The sequence below is a fragment of the Chiloscyllium punctatum genome, chromosome 5, assembly GCF_047496795.1.
Source record: "Chiloscyllium punctatum isolate Juve2018m chromosome 5, sChiPun1.3, whole genome shotgun sequence".
Taxonomy (NCBI): Eukaryota; Metazoa; Chordata; class Chondrichthyes; order Orectolobiformes; family Hemiscylliidae; genus Chiloscyllium; species Chiloscyllium punctatum.
This window is the reverse complement of record NC_092743.1, coordinates 80,577,757-80,595,581: the sequence shown is the minus strand read 5'-3', so window position 1 is coordinate 80,595,581 and position 17,825 is coordinate 80,577,757. Positions and strand designations below refer to the sequence as shown.

Here is a 17,825-nt window from a genome sequence, read left to right as displayed (position 1 = left end):
CCTCAGTCACTTGCCCTGCCTTATTTTCCAAAAGTAGGTCAAGTTTTGCACCTTCTCTAGTACATACATCCACATACTGAATCAGAAAATTGTCTTGTACGCACTTAACAAATTCCTCTCCATCTAAACACTATGGCAGTCCTAGTCGATGTCTGGAAAGTTAAAATCCCCTACCATAAGCACCCTGTTATTCTTACAGATAGCTGAGATCTCCTTACAAGTTTGTTTCTCAATTTGCCTCTGGCTATTAGGGGGTCTATAATGCAATCCCAATAAGATGATCATCCCTTTCTTATTTCTCAGTTCCACCCAAATAACTTCCCTGGATGTATTTCTGGGAATATCCTCCCTCAGCACAGCTGTAATGCTATCCCTTATCAAAAATGCCACTCCCCCTCTTCTCATGCCTCCCTTTCTATCCTTCCTGTAGTATTTGTATCCTGGAACATGAAGTTGCCAATCCTGCCCATCCCTGAGCCATGTTTCCGTAATTGCTATGATATCCCAGTCCCATGTTCCTATCAATGCCCTGAGTTCATCTGCCTTCCCTGTTAGGCCCCTTGCATTGAAATAGATGCAGCTTAATTTATTAGTCCTACCTTGTCCCTGCTTGCCCTGTTTGACCCACTTCTGTTCTCAACTGTACCCGTCTCAGATTGATCTCTTTCCTCCCTCCCTCCATCCAATTGATCTCTTGGAAGCTGACGTACCCCTCGTTGCATTAGAGCCAGTCTCAATACCAGAAACTTGGCTGTTCGTGCTACGTTCCCCTGAGAATCCATCACCCCCTACATTTTCCAAAACAGCATATTCCAAAACAGCATACCTGTTTGAAATGGGTATATCCACAAAAGACTTGTGCACTAGCTGCCTACCTCTCTTACCCTTCCTGGAGTTAACCCATCTGTGTGACTGTATCTGAGACTTTCCCCCCTTCCTCTAACTGCCATCCATCACGTACTGTTGCTGTTGCAAATTCCTCATTGCTTCTATCTGTCTCTCTAACTGATCCTCTCGATCTGATAAGGTTCGCATCCAACAGCATTTATGGCAGATATAATCCGCAGTAACCCTTAAACTCTCTTTAAACTCCCACAACTGACAAAAAGTACATATCCCTGCAAAGTCCATTTTTGCTCCTTCACAATCTACAGACCCAGAAAATAACACCATCTTATTCCTCTACAAACACTGCCCCAGGTTAAATTAATAGCTATGGCTTATATTTTAAGTTTAATGAAGAGACTTATCTCCAAAAACATATAGGTTATAGGTTTGTTGCCAGAGAAAAAGTGAATAAGACTTCCAAGGAAATTTGGTGAAAAACTAGTTAAGTGTTATCTGACAGAGGGTTGAGGTTCAAGTCCTAGTTCAGAAACTTGACCACTCCAACCTTGCGTTTCCTTTCAGTTGTATTGAAAGATATGGTGAGACTACTCAAAGAAGAGTGTGGGAGTTCTTACAATTTCCTGATCAATATTCACACCTCAAACATCACAAACAGATTATCTGACTGTGTACCTCAGTTATACCTGAGAACCTGCTGTGTAAAAAGCACTTTATTAGCGATAAAATACATTAAAACACCTATTTAGAAATAAAATTATTTCCCTTTATTACATACTATATGCAGCATCACAAGTACAAAGTACCTAATTTTACAAATTTTAAGATCCAAACGTCTAAAGATGAGGCAAATAAAGATTTTGGTTGTTCGGAACATCAGATGTGTGCACAATAGCACAAACTAGTTGCATTTATACAGTGTCTTCAACAGAATTTAAAATAAACGGCTGAAGGCACTTCAAAAATATGTACTCAGATAAAGATTGTCACCAACTATAGGAGGAGGTATCAGAACTGGTGACTATCAACTTGGTCAAAGAGGTTGATACTGGTAATTATATTGAAAGACAAGCATGCAGTGGCGAAGCAAGAAGATCTATAAAGAAAATTTAGCCTTTGTCAGTTAGAAATGGTGGGATGTTGGAATAGAGACATGAATGAAAGACCAAAAGTCTAATTACTGAAATGCAGAAAATATCTTTCTATCCCCTCACAAAAGAATGTAAATTTTCTTTCAGAACTGTTCATGCAGATTTCATTCTTCAGTTATCAATAAAAATCTACAATTTTTTAAAAGTAGTAAAATTAATTTAGGTCATTTTAACCTACCAAGTCGTCCTAAAACATTTATGAAAATTAAACCTTCCACTACTGTGTCTATCTACAAATGCAAATCAAGATGTTCCACTGAATTTCTACAATGACTGAATTCTGCACGAAATCCAAACCAAGTTGGCTATAGAATATTTTCAAAAACTATTGAAAATTAGGCAACACAGTCAGTTCACAGAAACTAACCAGTCACTAAGTGTTTACTTTCGCACTACTATATTACCTAAATTTTATTTGTTAATGCAACTCGTTAGCAAAAGATCTGTTTGATTCTACACAAAGTTATAATCTGAGTATTACATATTCAAAAGGATTTAATATAAAGTAGAATGGTTTTTATTTATTCTACAGTATAAAGCCTCTCTGTTCCTCTCAGACTATAAAGCATGCCAAATACAAAGCCAATTGATCCATCATATTATAGTTTCGGAAACATTTACAAATGGACTCTTAAATTAATAGTGCAGTTTATCTAAACTACACCAAATACATGCCGTAAAGTCAGAATACATTATGAATACAATGCAACTGACAGATTTTGATACTTTGCAAAATCAAAAAGACTTGTTGCTTTAGAACTGCATTCACGAGCACAATTAGTCATACCAAAATGCAAAATGTCTCAATGATCTTAGAGGAAAACCAAGGCTTGCTATATCCAAAAAGCTTTTCTTCCAGATTTTAGATACCCCTGACCCTCAAATTTAACAAGAATGTGTGTTTGGTCTGTGTTTTCCTTGGATCGAAGAGTTTGAAATGATAAATGTTGAGGAGTGCCTTAAGTACCACCCATTATGATGTTATACAGGTTTCGTGGGGGAAACGTTTAGAGTCTCGAAGGAGAAATCTGAGTCTTTCTCAATCTTTGCACCAATAGTTATCACATCAGTGCCAACTTGTACATCATTGCTAGCATGCAATAACTATATCTTGTTTAAGACAAGTGAGTCTCTTGTTAGACAAATAAGTGGCTTTCCTTGACCGCACTAAATCAAGAGGGTCCTGTACATATCCAACATAAAAAGAGGATGGTGCCAAACCTACTGTATAGTGAGCTTATAGCCTTATACAAGAGGATTAGCAATTGCACAGATTCCTCATAAAATAGCATAACTCACATTGGGATATCTGCCATCCCCATTAACCTCATTTAGTCAGGGTTTTATTGGGGGTCTAAAAGCACCATGGTTGTCCTATGTCTGGATGTTTGGACAATTAACCAAAGACCCAAATTCAAATTCTGGATAGGAACCTAAGGATGTTAATAAGAACAAGCAGTAAAAAGCCTCCTGGAATCACATGCCTGCTCCACCTTTCAATAAGATCATCTCTGACTCACCTGTGGCCTTGAACTCTGCTTTCTTGCCTGCTCCCTGTAACATTTAATGCCCTCACATCAATAATCTCAGCACAATTAACTTTGCACTGAATTTATTCAATGAGCTATCCTGATCGGTGCCTAAAAATGAAACATTCCCTTACTTGCAAACTGTCTTCTGGTTTTAGATTCCCTCATAAGGTGAACATCCTTTCAGCATTCACCCTCTCAAGCCCCCTCAAAATGTTATGTTTCACTAAAATCACCTCATTCTAAAAAGGTCTTTAATTTCCCTAATCTTTTCTCATAAGATAGCTTCATCATCTTCGTAATCAATCTATTATACCTTCTCAAAACTACTTCCAATACAATATTGCTCCTCAATTAAGGAGACCAAATTATAGTGTTCTATGTGATGTCAATCCCCTGTACAGTTGTAACAAGATGTTGCTAATTTTATATTCTATTTGCCTTTCAATAAAGCCCAACACTCCATTTGCCACCCTGATGACTTGCTGTGTCTACATATTAACTTTGTGCTTCACACAGGTCACCTTGTCCTGTAGCCTCTCTCTATACAGTATAGTCTGTGTTCCCATTCTTTCTACCAAAGTGGACAAGTTTACATTTTCCAACATTACATACCACCTGCCAATCTTTTGCCCACTCACTTAACCTATCTCTATCCTTTACAAACTCTTCAGATCCTGCTCATGCATGCTTCCCACCTATCTTTGTAATCATTAGCATATTTGACTGCATTGCATTTGCTCCCTTGATTTAATCCATGAATAAAAACTGTAGATAACAGAGGGCCCAGCACTGATCCCTGCGGCACCCAGGGCTTGAACTAAACACACACCCACCACTACACACAAACATCCCCAGCCTGGAAGTTTTTTTTAAAAAAAGAAAAAAGGTGCTTAAGCGTCTTTTCTCATTTACTCAAGTTACTTTATTCGGTAATGCAGTCATAAAGGAAGATACCTTCAGTATGTGTTTTTTTTGTTTAGAAATTTTCTTTCCCAAAAACATAAATATCAAACACTACGCCCATATTAAATGGTTTAACTTGGAATCAAAGAATCAGATCCTGGCATTCAGAATCACAAACTCATACAAGGACTCTGAGGAAAGGTTTGGGACTCAACTGCTTACTCTGCTTTCTTTTCATACATGCTGTCAGGCTTACTGTGTTTCTCCAGCAATTTCTGCTTTTGTTTGTTTCAGATCGCCAGCATCTACTGTTATAGATGATTAGAGTCATTCAGGATGGAAATAGAACCTTCAGTTCAACTAGTTCAAACCGACCATGTTCCCAAACTAAACTAGTCCCACTTGTCTGCATTGAGCCTATAACCCACCAAACCTTCCCTATTCATGTGCTTATTCAAATGTCTTTTAAACATTATAATCGTACCTGCAACTACCATTTCCTCTGGCAGTTCATTCAATACACTAACCACCATGTGAAAAATGTTGCCACTTATGTCAGAGTCGCAGTGCACGGAAACAGATCCTTTGGTTCAATCGGCCCATGCCAAAAATGATCCAAAGCTAAATTTGTCCCACCTGCCTGATCCTGGCCCATACTCCCGCAAACATTTCCTATTCATTTATTTATCCAGGTGTCTTTTAAACATTGTAATTATGCCCACATCCACACTTCCTCAGGGAGTTCATTACACACATGAACCATCCTGTGTTAAAAAAAATTGCCCTTCATGTCTTTTTTTTTAAATCTCTCTCCTCTCAATTTAAATATATGCCCCCTAGTTTTGAACTCGCCCATCTGAGGAAAAATACTTATCTATGCCAGTCATGATTTTATAAACCTCTATAAGGTCACCCCTCAACCTCCAACGCTCCAGTGAAAGAAGTCCCAGCCTATCTTGATAACTCAAACCCTTCATTCATGGCAACATCCTGCTAAATTTCTTCTGAACCCTCTCCAGCTTAATAATATCCTTCCTATCTATAACAGGGTGACCAGAAGTGGACACGATTCTCCAGAAGAGGCCTCACCTAACATCCTGTCCCAACTCCTATGCTCAAACAACTGAGCAATGAAGGTAAGTTTGCTAAAACCTTCCAAACCATCCTGTCTACATGTGAAGTTCTGTTTTATCTTATAAACTTATTGTAAAATATACAAGAGCAATTTATTTATTATAAACAAATCTCCCACACTCAATTTCAAAAATGAAAATTCTAACTAATTGATAGAAGGTAACTTATGGAGAATGAATCTTACATCTGCAACAACTTTAGTGGAATTCAACAGTTGAAAACAATGAACTTGGTCCTCCAGTCTGATTTTGATTTTCCTCGTCAAGGCTTTGCCTGTATTTTATTTTCTATGGTTTACTTTCAGTCAGAGCAGATCCTTATTCTGCTATTAACATATATCGTGCTTTATGTATTTACTCTAAACCTCAAGAAAGACTTTGTGGAGTGCCTCCGAGATGGATTCTTAGAACAGCTGGTGCCGGAGCCTACCAGGGAGAAGGCAATTCTGGATCTGGTGTTGTGCAATGAACCAGAATTGATCAGGGACCTCGAAGTGAAGGAGCCATTGGGGAGTAGTGACCATAATACAATAAGCTTCAATCTGCAATTTGAGAGGGAGACGGTACAATCGGAAGTGACAATATTTCAGTTGAATAAAGGGAACTATGGAGCTATGAAGGAGGAGCTGGCCAAAGTTCAATGGTGCAATACCTTAGCAGGGATGACAGTGGAGGAAGAATGGCAGATATTTATGTGTATAATGCAGAAGATGCAGAATCATTTCATTCGAAAAAGGAAGATCGATCCTTGGAGGAGGCATGGGTGGCCATGGCTGACGAGGGAAGTTAAGAAACATGTAAAGTTAAAAGAGAAAAAGTATAACATAGCAAAGATAAGTGGGAAAACGGAGGACTGGGAAGCTTTTAAAGAACAACAGAGGATTACTAAAAAGGAAATACGCAGAGGAAAAATGAGGTACGAAGGTAAACTGGCCAAAAATATAAAAGGAGGATAGTAAAAGCTTTTTTTAGGTATGTGAAAGGCAAAAAAAATGGTTAAGACTAAAATTGGGCCCTTGAAGACAGAAACAGGGGAATATATTACGGGGAACAAAGAAATGGCAGAAGAATTGAATTGGTACTTCAGATCTGTGTTCACTGGGGAAGACACAAGCAATGTCCCTGAGGTAACAGTGGCTGAAGGACCCGAACTTAAGGGAATTTATATTTGCCAGGAATTGGTGTTGGAGAGACTGTTAGGTCTGAAGGTTGATAAGTCTCCGGGGCCTGATGGTCTACATCCCAGGGTACTGAAGGAGGTGGCTCGGGAAATCGTGGATGCGTTGGTGATTATTTTCCAATTTGATAGATTTGGGATCAGCTCCTGTGGATTGGAGGGTGGCTAATGTTGTACCACTTTTTAAAGGTGGGAGAGAGAAAGCAGGAAATTATACACTAGTTAGTCTGACCTCAGTGGTGGGAAAGATGCTGGAGTCTATTATAAAGGATGAAATTACGACACATCTGGATAATAGTAACAGGATAGGACAGAGTCAGCATGGATTTGTGAAGGGGAAATCATGCTTGACTAATCTTCTGGAATTTTTTGAGGATGTAACTCTGAAGATGGACAAGGGAGATCCAGTGGATGTAGTGTACCTGGACTTTCAGAAAGCTTTTGATAAAGTCCCACATAGGAGGTTAGTGAGTAAAATTAGGGCACATGGTATTGGGGACAAAGTACTAACTTGGACTGAAAGTTGGTTGGCTGACAGGAAGCAAAGAGTATGATAAACGGCTCTATTTCAGAATGGCAGGCAGTGACCAGTGGGGTACCGCAGGGATCAGTGCTAGGACCACAGCTTTTAACAATATATATTAATGATATAGAAGATGGTATTAGTAATAACATTAGCAAATTTGCTGATGATACTAAGCTGGGTAGCAGGGTGAAATGTGATGAGGATGTTAGGAGATTACAGGGTGACCTGGACAGGTTAGGTGAGTGGTCAGATGCATAGCAGATGCAGTTTAATGTGGATAAATAGATGGTTATCCACTTTGGTGGCAAGAACGGGAAGGCAGATTACTACCTAAATGGAATCAATTTAGGTAAAGGGGCAGTACAAAGAGATCTGGGTGTTCTTGTACACCAGTCAATGAAGGTAAGCATGCAGGTACAGCAGGTAGTGAAGAATGCTAATAGCGTGCTGGCCTTCATATCAAGAGGGATTGAGTATAGGAGCAAAGAAGTTATTCTGCAGCTATACAGGGCCCTGGTGAGACCACACCTGGAGTATTGCGTGCAGTTCTGGTCTCCAAATTTAAGGAAAGACATTCTGGCTATTGAGGGAGTGCAGCTTAGGTTCACAAGGTCAATTCCTGGAATGGCGACCACCTTACACTGAAAGACTGGAGCAACTGGGCTTGTATACCCTTGAGTTTAGAAGGCTGAGAGGGGATCTGATTGAGACATAAGATTATTAAAGGATTGGACACTCTGGAGGAAGGAAACATGTTTCCGCTGATGGGTGAGTGCCGAACCAGAGGACACAGCTTAAAAATACGGGGTACCATTTAGGACAGAAATGAGGAGAAACTTCTTCACCCAGAGAGTGGTGGCTGTGTGGAATGCTCTGCCCCAGAGGGCAGTGGAGGCCCAGTCTCTGGATTCATTTCAGAAAGAGTTGGATAGAGCTCTCAAGAATAGTGGAATCAAGGGTTATGGAGATAAGGCAGGAACAGGATACTGATTAAGCCATGATCATATTGAATGGTGGTGCAGGCTCGAAGGGCAGAATGGCCTACTCCTGCACTTATTGTCTATTGTCTAAACATTGAGCTAAGGTCAAGGAAGCGGAAATGACATATGTTATTTTTATCTCTCCAACCCTCTACCTTATCCTCGACCTTCCCTTTTGCTTCACCATGCACCCATCCCCTCCAAATATTAAAATGGTCCACTAGTGTCCTTTTTGAAAGGAGGAAATTGGATGCTCCCCTCTGGTCTGATATATCTCCACCACACAGTAAATATATGGGCTAATGGGAGTAAAGAAAAACATTGTACACTATACAAGATAAGTACTCCAAAAAATTCTCTAAAGCTGTTATTCAGCAAAAATTAACACAGCTTTTGTTGTCTGCTGACTTCTGGCAGTTGATGCCGTTTCTGTGCAAAACATTGCTGCCAGTATGATATGGTCCGAGTGTTCCATTTCTGTTATCCTTTGTAACACATACTACAAAGAGAGTGTGGTCAGTTAGTTTCATTGGTTCGATGGCTGGTTTGTGATGCAGACTTATCCCAATGTGGGCTCAGTTCCCACACTGGCTGAGGTTAGCATGGCGGACTCTAGTTCAAAATGTCTCCCCTCACTGGAGATGTGGTGACCCTCAGGTTAAACCACATCCAATTATTTCTCTCTAATGAGACAGCAACCCTATGGTCCAGAAAAACTATGGTGAATGTAAGGACTGGGTTCTTGAGGAGAAAGTTGACTTGAAGTGTATGAACAATACTGCTTACACATCTATAAGATCTCAGTCTTAGAAATAGTCTATGATCTGTGCTTGCTGGCAATTCTAACTGAAGGCTAGTTAGATTATTAATCCAAAAACTCAGCTATTGTTCTGGTGAACAAGTTTGAAACCCACCACAGCATATGGTGAAATCAACAAAAATATGTGGATGACCACAAAACCATTGTCAATTGTTGGAAAACTCATCTGGTTCAATAATGTCCTCCTGGAGTGGAAATCTGCCATCCTCACCTCATCTGGCCTTTCTGAGACTCCAAGCAATGTTGAGGAGGTGGCAGTGTTGGACTGGGTTGGACAAAGTTAAAAATTACATAACACCAGATTATAATCCAACAGGTTTATTTGGAACTTCTAGCTTTCACAGCACTGCTCCTTTGACAAGTAACTAGCTATTGGACTATAACCTGGTGTTGTGTGATGTTTAACTTTGTCCAAATAATGTGGTTGACTCTCAATTGCCTTCTGAAATGGCCTAGCAAACCACTCACAGAAAATCTCTGAATTCCAACAGCGTGGAAACAGGCCATTCAGCTCAATAATTCCACACTGACTCTCCAAAGAGCTTCCCACCCAGACCTACCCCCCTACCCTATCCCTGTAACCCTGCATTTTACATGGCTAATCCACCTAACCTACACATCCCTGGACACTACAGTCAATTTAGCATAGCCAATCTACCTAAGCTGCACGTCTTTGGACTGTGGGGAAAAAAACAGAGCACCCAGAGGAAACCCATGCAGTCACAGGGAGAATGTGCAAGCTCCACACAGACAGTTGTCAGAGGCTGGAATTGAATCCGGGTCCCTGGCACTGAGGCAGCAGTACTAACCACTGAGCCACTATGCTGTCCTCAGTTGTACCAATTGCTATGAAGTCTTGAAGAAGTGAAACAGGAATGGGCCACGTGGCATCCACAACAACATCCCTGTCAACCCTGCAAGGTCATCCTTATTTACTCTTTAGGGATTAGGGCTAAAAATTTAGAAAACTGTCTTACTGACTAGTTAAGCAATAGCTTGACAGTCATAGTAATGGAATCATACAACAGACAAAACCATCACCATCCTTAGTATGCCACCAGCAGGACAGACCCATTAGAGGTGGTGGCACTGTGATATACAGTCGTGAGAGAGTTGTCTAAGAGTCCTCAACATTGAATTAGAATTAGAAACCCTACAGTGTGGAAACAGGCCCTTCAGCCAACAAGTCCACACCAACCCTCTGAAGAGTAACCCACCCAGACCCATTCCCCTACCTATATTTATGTCTGACTAATTCACCTAGTTTATACATCCCTGAACATTATGGGCAATTTAGCATGGCCAATTCACCTAACCTGCACATCTTTGGATTGTGGGAGGAAACCGAAGCACCCAGAGGAAACCCACGCAGACACGGGAAGAATGTGCAAACTCCACACAGTCAGTCACCCAATGCGGGAATTGAACCTGGGTCCCTGGCACGGTGAGGCAGTAGTGCTAACTGCTGAGCCACCATGCCACCCCATTGACTCTGGACCCCATGAACTTTCATTGCTTTAGGTTAAACATGGGAAAGCAAACCACTTGCTGATTACTGTCCTCCACAGGTGAATCATGTTGAACAATACTAGGGAATTCAATTTCTGCCATAGAGCAGCACTACTGATTTCACACTCAATAAACTCAAAGATACATCTGCTAGACTGGTTCCTGTGGCAGATGATGAGGGAACTGATAGGAGGCAAAAAAATACACTTGAACTCATCCTTACCAATCTGCCAACTGCAAATGCATCTGTCTGTGACAGTATCAGTAATACCACTGCACTGTCCCTTTGGAGATGAAATCCCACTTTCACAATGAGAATACACTCCATCTTCTGTGACACAATCTCTGTGCTAAATGGGACAGACTTCAAACAGAGTTAGCAACTCAAGACTGGGCATCCATGAGACTGCAACACATTCTGCAACCTCATGGCCTGGCATATCCCCCACTCAACCATTACTGTCAAGCCAGGGGATCAACCCTGGTTCAATGGAGTGCAGGAGGGCAAGCCAGGGGCAGTAGCAGACATAGCAAAAATGAAGTGTCAACCTAGTGTAGTGACAAAACAGGACTATTTGCATGCCAAATATTATAAGCAGCAAGTGATTCCTATAAGCAAGGCCACCACTAATGAGTTAGATTTAAGCTTTGCACCCTGCCACATCCACTCATGAAAGGTGGTGAACAATGAAACAACTCACTGAAGGAGACGGTTTCACAAACATCTGCATCCTCAAATTATTTAAGAGCCCAACATTACAGTGTAAAATATAAGGCTGAAGCATTGCAGGATCTTCAGCCAGAAGTGCCAAGTAGATGAGCCATTGTGGCATTCTACAGTGGTCCCCATCATTAGACTCTTATTTCCAGATTATTATTGAATTCGAATTCCACCATCGGTCACGTCAGAATTAGAACCCAGGTTCCCAAAACATTACCTGGGTCTCCAAACTAATGGTGTAACAATAATACCACAAGGCCATTGCCTACTCCTGAAGTAAGTCATTTTCAATAAAGAGAGAATAAGCAAGCATTACTAAGACTGGTAAGGATAGGCAACAAATACAGAGTCAAAAGGCATGGTGCTGGAAAAACGCAGCCTGAGGGCAGCATCCGAGGAGCAGGAGAATCGATGTTTCGGGTATAAGCTCTTCAGCAGGAATGCACTCATTCCACAAACGAAGCTGCAACAGGACATTATTTCAATGAGCCAACACACACTGCAGCACAGAGGAACTATGTAGAGCAGAACAAAATCACCTATACCTTGTCCACAGTCCGCCGATTTCTCACCAACAAACCCAAACAAGCAGACAAAACACATCCAGAAACCGTAGCCACTCTCCCCTACATCAAAGACATCTCTGAAATGACTGCCAGCCTACTCAGACCCCTTGGCATCATGGTAGCCCACAAACCTACCAACACACTAAAACAGCAGCTAATGAACTTGAAAGACCCTATACAGACAACAAGCAAAACTACAAGCAAAACTAATGTCATTTACAAAATACCATGCAAGAACTGTAACAAACACTACATTGGACAAACAGGCAGAAAGCTAGCCACCAAGATACATGATCATCAACTAGCCACAAAACGACATGATCCTCTCTCGCTAGTATCCTTACATATAGATAAGGAAAGACACCACTTTGACTGAGCCAACACATCCATCCAAGGACAAGCCAAACAGAGACATGCACGAAAATTGCTAGAAGCATGGCATTCCAACCGGTACTCTAACAAACACATCAAGTTAGACCCTATCTACCACTCTCTGAGAAAAAGAACAGGAAATGACATCAGCACAGGAATATGAGGGGCATGGATAGGGTAAATAGGCAAAGTCTTTTCCCTGGGGTTGGGGAGTCCGAACTAGAGGGCATAGGTTTAGGGTGAGAGGGGAAAGATATAAAAGAGACCTAAGGGGCAACTTTTTCACACAGAGGGTGGTACGTGTATGGAATGAGCGGCCAGAGGAAGTGATGGAGGCTAGTACAATTGCAACATTTAAGAGGCATTTGGATGGGTATATGAATAAGAAGGGTTTGGACTGATATGGGCCAGGTGCTAGCAGGTGAGACTACATTGTGTTGGGATACCTGTTTGGCATGGATGGGTTGGACCAAAGGGTCTGCTTCCATGCTGTACATCTCTATGACTATGCCATCACCAACCCAAACAAATAAACAGAAAGCAGGAATTATCAGCAGTGCTTCACCCAGAGGCCCACTGAAGATGTTACCTAGTATGGTGACGAAACGTCTGGAAATGAACCTTCCAGCTCAGTGAACAAACCTACATCCAGAATCTCAACGTGAGCTACAAATCTTCTCAAAACTCGCAGCCCATTCCACCTCAAATCCCACAAAAATGTAAAGTCTTCAGATTTCTCTCCTATTCTTGAATGAGAAATAAAATATACATTAAATAAAGACTTCAGTTACATTTAAAACACATGGACTATAAGGTTGAATCAAACTACAAAAACAAAAAAGTCAAGAAGCAAAAACAAAACCTGTAAAGCTAAAATGCAGCTCGCAAAAGCTCAAGGCCAGCATTCGAACCAAGGGTCTTGCCATGTCTATGACTGGATGTTGTTCTCACACCACAGTTCTGTTTTTTGGGGATAGGTCAATGGTGGGCTAATAAATTTAGAGGTATCGTCAAGAACAACAGTGAGGTATTGACACAGGTTAGTGGAAGGTAGGGGATTGGGCCACCTTTTCCATTTAAAAGGATACTAGCTGGTAATAGAATTATCAATTGTACTTGTGAATCCGCATTTGAATATGGCAGTGTATTGAGTCTCACTTCAGCTTAAATAAAAATCAGAACTATTAACACTGTCATATCAGCTCTGAGCAACTGAATGTACAATGCAAAAGGATTTCAGGATTTGTAACTTGAACTATCAAGAAGCAGTTCATTCAATTGTATCAAACCACAATGATTATAGGTGACTCATGACACTTAATCAAGGGTAACAAATTACTGTTTTCTCAGCAATTCCTACACACCATAAACAAATTGAAATTAATTTTAATAATTTAAAAATCCCTTTCATGTGGAGCTAAAGTAAAACGGCTGGACACAATAGGGATGTAATGAAGTAGTATTTCAACAATACTCCTAACAAACAGAAAGAAGGTCAGAAATCACACGACACCAGGTTATAATCCAACAGATTTATTTGAAATCACAAGCTTTCAGAGCGCTGCTCCTTTGTCAGGTGAAGTGTTAAAAGCTTGATATCAAATAAGCCTGTTGGACCAACCTTGGTGTCATGTGATTTCTGACCTTGTCCACCCCAGTCCAACGCCAGCACCTACACATCAAAGCAGAAGAAATAACTTACTGTTCCTTGCTCAATGTAAAGGAGGGTTCCTTCACATCATAAACTCCACAGCTCAAATATATTTGCTTGGATCTGTTTGTTAACACTAATGTTCTGCAGCACAGTGATTTGTACTGCAAAGAAATATTTAAGGCTAGAAAGCAAATTGGAAGTTTGATGAGTGAATCAAATAAAACTCCCCAAAACATCAGCCAATTCACAGAGTAACAAACAGCGAGGCTAAATCACTTGATCAAACACCCTAAATGAAAAATATATTTCAAAATTATTCTTCTGAAGTCAGTTGTATCCCATTAGCAATCCTGCCAATTTTCGTAAGTAAATGGGTGCATGAAGAATTGTAACAAACAAAAAGTATAGTACACAGTTTTCCTAACAGCATTTCATGACTTCTGACATCTTCTCAGAGGCTATAGTCATGTTGCCAGATTTGTCTACACAAACTTACTAAACAAGTCACTGGAGATTGTGAAATACCACACAGTACCCAATATCAATATTACACTGGCACAATGAAAACAACCTCTGGCTTCACCGTTAATCAGATAGAGAATACATGACACAGGACTTGATACAGGCTGCATATGACGAAAATAGCCCAGATCCTTTATGGAGGTGAATTACTAACTGACAACTCACATTATGGTTCACTCAAGTTCAAATGTCACTTTAGAGGTTACATTCAGACGGTACAGTAGCTCAGTGGTTAGCACTGCTGCCTCACAGCGCTAGGGACCGGGTTCAATTTCAGCCTCGGGCGACTGTCTGTGTGGGGTTTGCACATCCTCCTAGTGTCTGCGTGGGTTTCCTCTGGTTTCCTCCCACAATCCAAAGATGTGCAGGTCAAGTGAATTGGCCATGCTAAATTGCACCTAGTGTTACGTGCATTAGTCAGAGGGAAATGGGTCTGGGTAGGTTACTCTTCGCAGGGTCAGTGTGGACTTGTTGGGCTGAAGGGCCAGTTTCTACACTATAGGGAATCTAATCTGATTGTCTGAGAGTTACCTACTCCCATAGACATGGAAATGAAAGTGGATGCATATTTCCGGGAAAAGGTTTGTGAATAACTATGACATTGGAAGTAATTAAGCCGGTAACTGTTCTCACAGTAGTAATAACCGTTAACAGAAATATACAAACAAATATCAAAATATAACATTAGACAAGATGGCATTTTTATGTTCACTTGTTTCAATACAGTACTTTTTTTTAATTGAAAAGGCCCAAGATTAAATATAGTATTACTTCTAAAGGCATACATATAAAATGCCAGTATAATATTTGTAAGGAATTTAAATTATGAAAAATATAGCCCTTCTGGAATTAGTATACATTTATTTCAACTGTCTAAAGTTTGAGTGGTCACACAAATGCTGCATGTCACCATCTGGATGTAGTGACTGAATGTAATAGGTGCTTTCAGGGGAATTTCAGAGTAAGTTCATGCTCGATGATATGTGCAAAACAAAAATTAAACTACTCTCATAAAACCTCAACAAAAATCCATTGAATCAGGCAGGACACACCATATCTTGTCCATTATAAAAATGCAGAAACAGTAACAATTAGGGCCTGTGTAGCCTGTTAGCTTCCCTTCCTTGGAACTGGCAAGCCTCAAGCAATGAATGCCGTTTGTGAAAAAGTCTATTACAAGCCTGGGGGTGAAGGGGAAGAGAGTGATCCCTGAGTTTAGCGATATATTGATCAGATGGAAAAAACAGGTGTTTCCTGACAAGGGTGTGAAGGCAGAAAATGGAGGGTTTTATTGTCATAAGGATTTTGGAGAGTTACTGCTTTGAAAAATTTGTTTATGCCAGTCCCTAATTCCTATTTTCCACAAAATCCTAAATGAAACAGATAGGGTAAATTCTGCAGTAAATTACATGTAATCTCAGATAATTCAAAAGCCAGATATTGGTGTAGAGGGCAGGACTCATACCCCAAAATGAACAGGTACACCAGATTTTCAACGGAGGCCCTCAGATCTGAAAACTTGTTTTCATTTCTAACAGAATAGAAAAAGGCAACATCTTTACTTACAGAAACAAACGTTAAAACAAAAGTCTGTGCACAGATCTATACAAGGAAAAACAACTGAGGAACTTAGCTGCAGTAACAAGGGATTCTGCCACATGACTTGGCCAGGTTTAAGGTCGAGAAATATAGTCCAGGAGAGGTCACAAACTCTCATGCATCTTTGCAAGTGTCACGTAACATTCCAAAAAGGGGTTTCTTAAAGTCAAAAGAAAACCAGGATATGTTTTACAAACGTTTTGATTTTGTGCTATGAAGAGGGAATTATTTATGTACGGTTGGGTGAGAGGCTCTTACACGAATGAACTAGATGAAGTGAAGAACTATTTCAAAGCGATCGGAGAGTTTGAAACAACCATACCTCCTCCAAGAACTTGGTCACATCGTAGATTTTGTCATGAATATGGATCCAGGCACTGTTACCGCTGCTATGCCGCTTCAGTTCTTCCAGCCGGTAGTACTTAACTTCTTCCTTGTTCTCAGCCATGTTGCAAGCAACTCAAGGACCAGCTGAATGCGAGTTCAACCCCCAGCTCACTCATTCACATTCTCAGCCCCAGTCCCGCCCTCTCACTGCTTCATTGGCGGCTCGACCTATCACTCAGCAAACCCTACAATGCTCGCCTTTCCAATCCGAACAGTAAAACCCGACGTAGCGTTCGGCAGAAGCTTGTCAATAATCTCGGCCGGGAGAACGCCCATATGTTTATTAACCGAGGCAGAAAATAGAATATCGGAGTAGAGAGGACTGTGATAGAACACGCTTTCAAGGCGAACAGCTTTGTTGCCAAGATCGTGGTTACCTAATATCACAGGATATAAAGGACTGTAGTTCCTGGGAGTGTGCTTTTGTTACCAGCTGTTGTTCCAGTGTTCGGTTTCACGTATCCGAACAATGATGCCGACTTTCGCCGAATTCCAGTCTTTTATGATCTCACTGAATGGAGGAGCAGACTCGATGCACACTGTAGTTCATGTCCACTCCCATGTAGAAATGGTCCCGAAAGAGACTTCTATGTAACTCAGATGACATGTAGCTATTAAGTACTACATAAGAAGCCTTTTCCCTTCAACAAGACCAACCCCGTGCTGTACTGTTCTATTATATTCCGAGTCTTCCCGAAGACTGTGGACATCTTCTCCATTTAGTATCAGCAGTGACTTACACTAAAATCAACTAGGTGGATTGATGATACCGGATGTATTCAAACCATCTCAGATTGTTCAGGTGTACAGCCACAGCATCTACCATACAGAGAGGGAAGGTTAGCTTCATTTGCAATGCAGAGTGATGCCTACAGTGTGGGCCCAACCCTGTATTGGCTGAGGTCAGCATGATGATCCTGCCGACTCAAACTTGCTCCTTCTATAAGACATGGTAACCTTCAAATTAAATTTACCACCAGGAGTCTCACATGAGAGTGCAGCCCTCTGGAAGTATGGTGACTTTATTAGTGTGGCCCAGTTAAAAGCACTCTTCCTCTAGAGTCTAAAGGTTAGGTGTTCAAATCCATACTCCAGAAATGTGACCAGGGAAAATCTAGGCTGATGCTCCAGTGGAATAATAAAGTGAGAGCTCGGTTCATGGGCAATGCACATGTAGAAATATTGTCTGCCAACTAATTCGATGGTTGCATGACTAGATGGATAAGTTGTCCGACTTTGGGATGGTTTGTGATATTATCAGAAGTTTGAAAGTTTAAGTCCTGCTTTTGGAGCTGAAATCTGGACTCTGTGTTCAGAATGAAGCCATTTCTCTCTCTCCTTATTTTGTGGGCTTTGTGATGCTGTGGTAATGTCACTACCTCTGAGCCAAAATGCCCAGATTCAAGACCCCCCCCTTAAAAAGTGTG

General features: G+C 40.9%; 1 protein-coding gene across 1 annotated transcript in view; it reads right to left on the bottom strand.

Moving 5' to 3' along the window:
• cyb5a (cytochrome b5 type A (microsomal)) overlaps positions 1-16,530 on the bottom strand; it is a 52,509-nt gene extending 35,979 nt beyond the window's left edge. Inside the window, exon 1 of the mRNA XM_072570642.1 lies at positions 16,334-16,530. Within this exon, the coding sequence (XP_072426743.1) occupies positions 16,334-16,459 (126 nt within the window). The 5' untranslated portion in view covers positions 16,460-16,530. The remainder of the gene's footprint in view (positions 1-16,333) is intronic.
• Positions 16,531-17,825: the final 1,295 nt, after the last annotated feature.